Genomic DNA, 10,502 nt, shown 5'->3' with positions numbered 1-10,502 from the left:
CAAATACGTCGTTATTTTCTAGTTGATGGTTCAACAAAAACGTAGCTCCAATCTTCTAATTAACGTTGCTTGTACAAAACGTTTCGAATCAAAGTACTGTATACAATGGTACCAGTACACCCTATTTCGAGTCCCGAGTATACAAAGACATAATTTTAACTTCATGTGTCGTCTTTTACTTAACGCGAGTCATACACAACGTTTCGAATGCGAGAGTGTTGGTTCGTACAGCAACGAATGTCGTAGTTTACACGGGGAAAGAGTTTACATTATTTCTTGGAAAATATAATTTATTAAAGAATACTTACACTTTTAAAAACAGTACATATCGTACTACTAAAATCTACAAATTTTCTGAGCAATCTATTAAATTTACCAGTTTTCTAATTTTTAGAAAATACAAACGTTAGCTTTTATAATTGCTCAACTGTTCGTTTCGTTGTAAGACAGAACCGGTGAAAGCTCGTGAAAATAGTTCATTTTCCCGCTGTGGAACAATCAATTTATTTGATTACGTGTTGCAACTATTCTTTGATATAAACGTCAATTCTTATTTCTTTATAGAAATTCTAATACGACAATTTTCATTCGCGCTTTCATAGCGAAACATATCGTTCTTGGTCTCATATTCCTCTCGATTATAGAATTGTGCGACCGGCGCTGTGATGGAAATTGAAATATTAATTTACTGAATATTTAACGCAATAGTTTAATTGCACTTTACAAAGCATTATCGTTCCCGTGCAATTATCATTCGACGTCATTAATCGATAGCTGGGTAAGTAAATATATCATCTCATAATGAAAATTGTAATTACGATCCATATTTAAATTAGTCATCTGTCAAATATGAAACTTATCATATAATCATTCCACGTGTGATAAACGAAATGATTTTTTTTAATCTCAATATCAGATTCATTAATAGGTTTGTTCACTTTTTAACGAATGTTGTAATTATTATATCGAGCAGACGTTTAAACGAATAATTATAGCGAATAAACATTGCAATAGAAGAAAAATGACCAATATCAGACCAATTAAGAAAAGAAATTGCAATATTTACTTACCCTTGCTTCATTTATTTTCTAATTTTTTCAAACATTTACGCTGACCAAAAACAATTTATAAAATATGAAGATCAGCAAACGCGCACGCCGAACGAAAAACTCCCTTTAACAAAAAATTTTACAGTAATGAAATAGGGTAATGATCACAATGTACTTGATAAAATACACACACGCACACACACGCACACACACGCACACAGAAACATATACGTATATAAAAGCACATAAATATAACGCGTTCAAAGAAAAGCAGACAAATTTATTACTCGATCTATCATAATTTTCATTAAGCTGTTTCAAGCGGCACTTAGTAAACGATACGATAACGCGATTAGATCTCTTCATCTCTTATGTGAACAAAACGATGTATATTAAATAAAGTTAGAGACAGTATGGAATATCTAGTTCACTCGTTTTCTGGCTGGTCGTCTAGCCTAGAATGCTTGACATATTCTAGTTCAACAAACTGAGACCATCGCAAACAATGAACAGGAAGCGCCTAAGGCTGACACCCAAACTTCACTCAATGCTCGATGTTTGAGTCGAGCGCAGTTTTTACTAGGTCAGAAGCGTTGTTCTGACTTGTAAAGTATATTTCAACAAATATCAATACATTTCATGCGTATCATGGAAAATGCGAATACATGACTTAAAGAACACATTGAAATCATTTGCTTCGTATGTGCGTGTGTACTTGGCGTGTTTATTGTATGTCTCAATCTAGGCCGATTCTTCAGTATAGTGCCGTGAAAATTGATTTTGAAACGACCTATAAATCGAAGAATTAAATATTCTCTATGCTTTTATTTTATGATTATCTTAATTTATCCAAAGAATCATGAACACGTGCGAAAAGTCTGATCCGATGTATCGCAGTCGCGCGCCTCGTCAGCGGGCGAATCGTGCGAATGAACGTGTAGGTTATGTGCGTGGAGATGTGATTCGTAGCTGAAGCCTTCGTTACAAGTATCGCATTTGTAAGGGTACAATTTCCATGGTTCATCCGGATAATGATCCAACTTGTTGTGATGATAAAACTTGTACATTCCTTGAAACGACTTACCACATATTGCGCATAAAAAATCATTGCCCTTGTAATAATACGTGTTATGCTCGACTAAACGTTCGTAGGATTCGAATAACAAATGGCATATATTACAGATTGGTTTATCTTCCACAACGCAATCGGAATTCAGCACCAGCCTAGGATCTTGCCCAATATGCAAGTGTCGTTCGTGAATTTGAAGATTCGATTTCTTAACAAATCCTTGATTGCAGAACTTACAAAAGAATTTGTAGTTCACCGAACACGAAGGCGCATGAGTAGCAAGCATGTGAAACTGTAAGAATCTTTTAGTAGAAAACATCGTGTTACAAACGTTACATTTTTCTGTGGCTGTTTGGCGATAGGTGCGCTCGTGTATGCACAAATTTTTAAATGTTTGGAATTGTGTTCCACAAGTAGTGCAAGGAAACTTTGTTCTGTTCATCTTGTCCGCTTGGTGACCCTTTACGCATGCAATCCCATTAAGTAACCTTCTGCGCTTTGCAGCTGTATCGAATGACGAAGAGAAAGTATCATTCGTAATAAGCGTACTCGGAGTCAAATAATATTCCAAAGATCTTGCCGTCCCACCCGAAACATCCGACATTTGTTCCAAATCAGGTGACTGTACTATGCCGAGTTCCATGTCACATGATTCTTTCAAGGACCGAGACAAATGGTTTACACAAGGTACACGTTGTTTATTTCTTAAGACTTTCATTCGGCGACATACATTCTCGTGTTGTTTCAAACATGAATATAGCCAAAATCGTTTGCGACAACCTTTGCATTTGTGTTGTTTCTTGAATGCATTACAATTTATTTCAACATCAACCGGTGGAGCGTCCTTTTTTGATCTTACGGTCTTTAAACAATGCAGAATCATGTGCCGCTTCAACAATGCCGACGTGTCAAATTTCTCATAACACACGCAACATTCCCTTCGTTTAAACACAATATGCTGACGTAGATAGTGAGTTAGTAACTTATTCATGGACGTGTAACGCGCGTTGCATATGCTCGAAATGTAAATCGTATGGAACAATTTCATGTGCTCGCGCAGGTTCTCCTTCGAAAAAAACGATTTTTTACAAATATGACATTGAATTATTTTCTGCTGATAGACTTTAAAGTTCTTCTGAAATTGAATCGATTCTTGTTGAGGTGCGATTAACGTATCAGCGAAAGATTTTACAAATTCATTGAATCGCTTTGACGCAATCGTGTCAGCTTCCAAAGGCAAGTTACATGTCCAGCTTGTTTCACGAAAACCTTCAAATTCCGCTTTCATATTTTTCGATACTGCTTGTTTGAAAGCGTCTTCGTTTTCGTCTTCGTCTTCGTTTGACACAAAACTAGTAGGCTCCAAGAATTTGTCGCATTTCTCCAAGCGGACCACACATTCTTTACACTTAGCTTCAGGTGCAGATCTTCTACTTTGGTTAAATATATAGGGGGACTTGTTTCTTTTAAAAGATTGTTTTGATCTTCCAAAGGTCTCAAACTCCAATAAATCGTATGAATCATATAAAGAAGAAGAACATCTCTTCTTTGGCCTAAAGTTGTAAGACATATTGTGCGATGTATGAGAGCTTTCAGATTCAGCTTTTATTTCGTTCCTTAATAAAGATATCATTGTTTTTAAATTCACATGAATTTGAACAGATGATCTTTTCCTAACAGGAGATTCGATTTGCTCAACAGAAGTAGACATCTGAATAACTTCTGCAGCCGTTGATGTCTTGTTACTAAATGTCTCGAGCGTTGAAGTTGGAACAATAGTCGCAGTAACAGGAACATTCTCCGCATCGATAAAATTTTCCGGGCTAACCCATTTGTCATTCGGTTTGTCTTTGTACGGCGATATGAAGTCTGTAAGGACGGTCTGCTTCATTCTTTTCGAAGGTGTACCATGCGAATCGTTTAACCATTTCGGATGCGTAGACTTGATATTGCTGCTCGAATCCTTGGTGGGTGTATTGTTTGAACTATTAGATAGTTTCAAAGATATATTTATTGAGCTATTTACGTTTTTTGAGCAGGGACTGTGTGAAGTATTTGATTCTGCCATGACTATACCATCCGAATGATTCGACTTTCCTAACGATTCAGGAGATGTTTTCGTGATTTTGCTTTCATCAGAAAATATTGTGTTCCCATGCGCATGGAATAAATGAGATTGAAGATGTCTTTTATAGGAAAACATTCGGTTACAAAAATTACATCTATATCCAGATGATTTTTTCGTACAACATTGCTTCTTTAAATGACGTATTAACGAAATATGCATAGTGAAGATCGCAGTGCAATTATTACACTTAAATACATTACAGCTATATAATTTATTATGCAGTTGCAATAAATGTTTAGCTTGAAAAGTTAACAAGCAAACATTGCAAGTTATTCTGTTGTTTAAAGGTACTTTACGTTTACTTTTTCGTTTACCAGGATCCGATTTGTTATTTTCTAAATACGTACTTTCTTGAGGAAACGCGGATTCTTCATTTTTATAATAAACGTCGTCCGAAGATTCACCTTTAAACGTCGCTGTTTCATTTTTATTCCCTGTATTCGTATCAACTGGCGACAAATCATCGCAGATCTCTGGATCGATTGGCTCTTCTTTTATTGTTATTGCATATTCAGGAGGCTGAAAAAAATATACAAACCTAATGTAACATCCTAAGAAACGAAAAATCTATGAAACAGTCCTAGTCTAGTAATTGAAGTCAATCGTGCCATGAATATCATGCGTAGGATAGAAAGCTACGTATAGAGCTACAGAACTAGATACTAGAAAGAACGGTTTATGACGCCATGTTTATGAGTTAGTCAGGTTCTACCATTAAAAACATGAAATACATAACTGCACAAATCCAGAATACTACATACATAACAAGGGAGGTGTAAATTTTGTGTAAATTTACGGCTCCATTAGAATTAATAAGAAACTTTTCCTCAACCCCTAACATTTACCATAGGACAGGGCCGATCGATATTTTCAAACTATTGTGTAGTGAAGTCGACTATATTCAACTCTCAATTATATTCAAATGTAAGAAAAATCAGATTCGCAAACAATACTTTTAGCATGGTTGTTTGACGTTATTTCATGAATGTATTCTTCCAGGTAACAAATTAGTACAAAGCAACGAGCAGTCCTTCTACATGTTTAGCAAATTGTATATTATAAATGAGAAATAAAATGTACGACAGAGTAACAAACACCATGCAAAACGCTAAAAATTCCATATCATTTGAAAATATAAAAAAACAACTCAAAATGTTTGCAAAAATCACCATGAATTGTTTAAAATAGAAATATTTGTATCGAATTCGGTGGAAAATATTGTGGAATCAATTGCGATCAGCAACCGGTGTAAGAAACAGTTAATGGTAGTACCTGGTCAAACAGAAAGAAAACGTGACTGTCAACGGTGCTTACATACGCTGAAACACTGATGCGATGAACGCATCAACGTTTTCTGTTCTTTTCTGATGTATATTGGCTTGCACCGATGAGGAAAGTAATATATTTTCTTAATTGGTAAGCAAAGCCAATGGATATACATTAAGTATGTATTGATATACTAATGTCATTTCATGAGACTTTGAAGTCGATGCGTGGCGTCATTACAGTACGTTTCAGCTTGTACAGGCTGCTCAACGAATTTTCTACGCTAGACTATACTAGAACTACTGTCCCGATGCTGTTCGGGCAGTAAGGGACATATGCAAAATTCCTCCCTTTCACTATGTTGCCAATTTGTGTAAGAATATATATACACGCGGGCACACGCACACGCACACGAATGCAAACGTGTATCTGTGCCTTGTTATAACAGTGTGCGGAAAAATTTTGTATATGAACTCACAGCAGCAATATCTTTCTTAACGCATGCACAAATTTAAACCTGGGCATAAGGGCACATGAGCGTTCAAACAGACATACGTTTCACAGTCATTTCGTACGTACGTAGAAATCACGGCATATATCACTGTTTTGCAGAGTTGGCGTCGAAGCGCTGAATTTCTAGTTCTCAAAAATAGCGATTGTTCTTGACTGTGACGTAAACCATGCTTTACGGAACGTTCGCGACATTGTGTTGTAAAACTCCAATAATATTTCTTTTTAATCTGAATCGATATCGAAGTGTGTTAAAAACTGCAAATAATTTGATTCATACAAATGATTTTTGCAATAACAAATGATTTATAACAAACAAATCTAACAATCTTTGCACAAAATAGAAAAGTTTTCATTCCGATACAACTATTCGCTATAGAATAATCGCTGGACATACATAAAAAATACGTACTCATCGAACTGATAACAAATAACTAACGATACGTTCGTGTGACCTGCTCTATTTAAGGTTATACAATACAAAACATGTCTCAGCTGAATCCAATGCCCGTACTCATATAAATACATCAGTGAAAAGGTAACGCACGTTGTCAATGATGAACGTTCCTGCTACATGAGTGAGTTTCAATCTATTATACGGCAATATATTTTTTACAACATACGTTGTTTCAACGCTCGTATGCTTCGACGCTTGTATGCTTCAACGCATTAATATGATAAAAATCTTATCTGTAACATGCATCTTCCTTATTAATTCACTTGGTATCGTACGAATAAATAGATTAACATTTTACGATACTGTTGAGATATGTATAATTTTCTGTGCTGGACTGGGTTAAATGCGTAGTAGAGATACTTGTATGTGGGTATCAGTGTGTGGAGGTATGTGTGTGCGCGGCGTTCCCAAAAAAAAACAGATGACTGTAAACTAGTCAGTCGGTTAAGAGTTGGCTATGGAAGAAAGTGCTGAGACGCGTGCAGGTGTGTATCGATGAATATGTAAGAAATCGTCCATGAAATAAATATATTACTATTTTAATATTAATCCTCAGTATAAATTTAGTGTTCCTATAACATTATTTCGGCTTCAAAGATTCACAATTCTCAACAGATACATCAGTGATTTACATTAATATTACATAAAACATATTTATATATGTATAAATATCAATTTTATATTCTACAAGCCTAGGAAAATTAATAACAAATAATAATAACACAAATGGTAAACATAATCAGTATACTAAATATTAACATATTAATGAAAATCATTTGTAATTCCATATTTCCAGTTTTATAAAATAAAATATGTAAATGAAATTTAATTGTAAAATAATCACATTCGTATAAACTCATTACTTTACAACGGATCAATTAAATATATTATATTGATACCAATAATAAGCAAGATTGCATCGATGCTAGACATTCTGCATAACTTTAGTATTTTTAATCCATGTTATTATTATTGAGCCATAATATATAAAGCATAGGCGCAAGAGATCATAGCGCGTTGGCCAAAGTAATCTTACAATTGACAGATACATTATACAAAATTTTTAAAAAAATGGTGGAAATTCCTTCTAATTCAACAATTAAAGTTCATTTCTATTGCAAATCACAAGTTTGCGTCACAACGGCCAAAGAAGCAAATCTTACTTTGTCATATTGAAATAGTTAAAGAAAGTGGTACATAAACATTAGCTTCATATGTTATATTAACCAAGATTTATAGAAAATATATTATTCAATACGGCCAAAGTTCTCTTATCGAATGATGTTTCAAAAGGTACTTACGTCCATTTTATTGTCCAATTTTATATCCATGGAGATTGCATCAACGGGGCGTACGTAAACTAACACTCGAGCTATTTGCTTTATAAAATTATTATTATTATTAGTCAAACTGCTTGCCTGTGCACAAAGAAAATCTATGATTAGTGAGTAGTAGAATTTAATAATATCCTCAAAGAACAATTCGCGTTTTCCTTAAAATATGTCATAACTGCACGATAATAATAGCAACTTGTAAATGAATATAGAAATTGTATGAAATACCGTTATCAAATATATTTAACAAAACTGTAATTATTTGATAAAAAGTCGTGAAATCAATGAAAAGCAAAAGACAATGGAAGATATTTCAGGTTAACGTGTCATATATGATCTTAAAAGTTGTTTACACTCACTTATTATTCACTTATTATTCACTTGCATCAAGAACATGTTTTCCTTTGTTAATAGTTCTCGTCAAGATAGAATGTAAATTTTCTTTATACACATATAAACATGCGCAGAGAGAGAAAATACCGTTCAAACTCGGACACCACCATGAGCAGCACTGTGGGCATTAAAATGGCATCCCCCACTAGTAGCAAACATGCCGCTCAGTTCAAACAGATTCACGTGGCTACAGCGCATGCGTGTTACTGAGTAGATTTTTTGACTAACTTCACGTTATGTCCAATATAATTTTCTTGTTTACGTTTCTATGTTTCTCAATGCGAGAATTGATTGTAAATTTCAATAAATTAAAAAAAAAAAGTTTCTATATAAACTCACGTTATATATGTATGTATATCTGTACATCTAAGAAGCAACACTAACACACGTCAATGAATATCTGATTATTCCTGCATCATAAGTATTGTAAGCATCGCATTCGTATACACAGGTCTGTAAACTCCAGTAGAGGAGGGGGTAATGCTCTTAATATTAGAAAATGTGCTTTACAAATCGGCCGTTAGTCGTAGCGCTGGCATTGATTTATTAACACCTTTGTTTGCATTATCACTGAAGGTAAAGACTATAAACTAAACTGCTTTTCATAATTTTCATCAATATACTTAATGTAGACATACAGTATTTCACGTGATACAAAAGAATGTTGTTTAAATAAATGTAGTTTTACATAATACAATACAGTTTAGTTATAAACACGATCGTGCTGCACACAAGAAGCGCTGCACGGCGAAGTCTAACAAATCGATTCAAGTCCCTTACTCGAGAAATATTTTCTGGCCCGTAGGCGTCTTACTTACTCTAATGGAATTCTTAAATTTCTGTATACGTGCATGGCAAATATGTGCATACATACACATGCGCGCGCGCACACACACACACCTAGGCCAGGCCACACACCGCGGGCCAGACAGGAACCAGATGTCCGCTCATCCTTACTGCGTACCCTTAATAGTCTTCAGGACCCATCATAAATCTCAGTAAGGTCCTTCTAGTTAAGGTCCTTCAGACCGAACAAATATCTTTGTTTCTAAATCATTTTCTAAAGATTATTGTCTACTACGGCTTGACACGGGAAAGTTAGTTTTTTTCACGTACGATGCCTCCCACTAGCAACTTTCTATCGAGGGCGGCTAAGATCCTTCCTAATTCACCAACCTTCGTTTATCCAATCAGAAGCAATGTATACTGCCCTCACTTTCCTAACCAAAAATGTCATGAACAAATCCGATGGTCCCGTGCGCTAGACTCACCCATCGCTAGCTTTCCTCCGACACAGCATCGACACTGTAACTAACTTATTCTGCAAACGTTAGAATAGTCAACAAGTCATTACCGGGTTACTTTCCTTAAATCAATCATTTACTTAACGTATACATACTCAACAGTGTACCTCATAAGTGTTGGAAATATAAAGTTTATAACCCTGTTAATCGCAGCGTTATACTACCTTAACCACCCTATTATTTTAACGGAAATCAGGGGATCGATCTATTCGCTTTGTCGATTACTATAATCGTAACGGGAATTTACGACTCCCGTTGACGTGTTTCTTCGCGATTGCGTCTCCCCGCGATTGGTCGAAAATATACTGGTTGTTAAAATATTTGTCAAAATATCTGTTTTATACTCTAGCGTTAAGGATGAGAATCCTATTGCTCAAGAAATCAAAATATGGTTAAAGAAATAATTATTTGAATCCTATGGACCGCTAACTTTTGCGGTCGGTAAATTACCGACAACATATTTATATGTAATATCATCTGAGATACAATGACATAGACGGAACGAAGTACAGAATAAACATGTATATCAGTATACATAGACGAGACGTAGAATAAACACGTTTGTCGCACGTTTGAAGGCATTGGGAACCTTTAGCATTTTAGTATTATTCAAAATATTATCGACTCAGCGTCTCGATAATATTTTCTCTTCCCTTCAGCACATTATCCAGTCCAGCACATTGTTAAATATATAGGTATCTCCTTTCCATATCACATCTTGGTTAACAAGCTTTTGTGGCAATCGCAGATCCGGAGATATTTACTTGTACTCCAATGATCTGAGGTCAATCAAGCTGAACACTTGATCGGCCAGCGGGCGTTCCCAGAGTCTTGTCCTAATAGTAATAAAAATAGAGGGAAATATGGGACTCTCTAAGAGGTGGTGCTCTATCTTTAAAACCATCTCAATTTCTGGCATGGATTTTTCTGGCAAAAAACATCCTGGTGTAGCGGCACACGAGTCAGGACAATTCAAATCCTGTTGTTGTTTT

The 10,502-nt window shown here is 35.2% G+C and overlaps 1 protein-coding gene across 3 annotated transcripts; it reads right to left on the bottom strand.

Annotated features, from left to right (window-relative positions):
• Nucleotides 1-263: 263 nt before the first annotated feature.
• On the bottom strand, nt 264-8,339 carry LOC138189361 (uncharacterized). 3 transcript variants are annotated; one of them, XR_011176033.1, is made up of 4 exons: nt 8,173-8,339; nt 7,781-7,897; nt 1,544-4,765; nt 264-1,376 (listed from the first exon to the last, which is right to left on the bottom strand). XR_011176033.1 is itself a non-coding variant. In XM_069131424.1 (3 exons), the coding sequence occupies exons 2-3, from the start codon at nt 7,808-7,810 to the stop codon at nt 1,907-1,909; spliced, it is 2,889 nt and encodes a 962-aa protein (XP_068987525.1). In that variant the 5' UTR covers nt 7,811-7,914; nt 8,173-8,339; the 3' UTR covers nt 264-1,906. The 3 variants fall into 3 exon arrangements, 2 of the variants coding, with proteins under 2 accessions (XP_068987525.1, XP_068987524.1); XM_069131424.1 differs by having other exon boundaries at nt 264-4,765; nt 7,781-7,914; XM_069131423.1 differs by having other exon boundaries at nt 264-4,765.
• Between the last annotated feature and the right edge of the window lie 2,163 nt (nt 8,340-10,502).

This window comes from Bombus flavifrons, unplaced genomic scaffold, assembly GCF_040668555.2.
Source record: "Bombus flavifrons isolate JBK064 unplaced genomic scaffold, iyBomFlav1_principal scaffold0026, whole genome shotgun sequence".
In the NCBI taxonomy this organism is placed as follows: domain Eukaryota; kingdom Metazoa; phylum Arthropoda; class Insecta; order Hymenoptera; family Apidae; genus Bombus; species Bombus flavifrons.
The sequence above is the reverse complement of the archived record's forward strand: the minus strand, read 5'-3'. Positions and strand labels throughout refer to the sequence as shown.

Coding starts and splice junctions, on each gene's coding strand:
- LOC138189361 (XM_069131424.1), bottom strand. CDS start 7,810: ATGGATATAAAATTGGACAATAAAATGGAC. Junction 4,766..7,780: donor AATTGGACAATAAAATGGAC/GTAAGTACCTTT, acceptor TATTTTTTTCAG/CCTCCTGAATATGCAATAAC.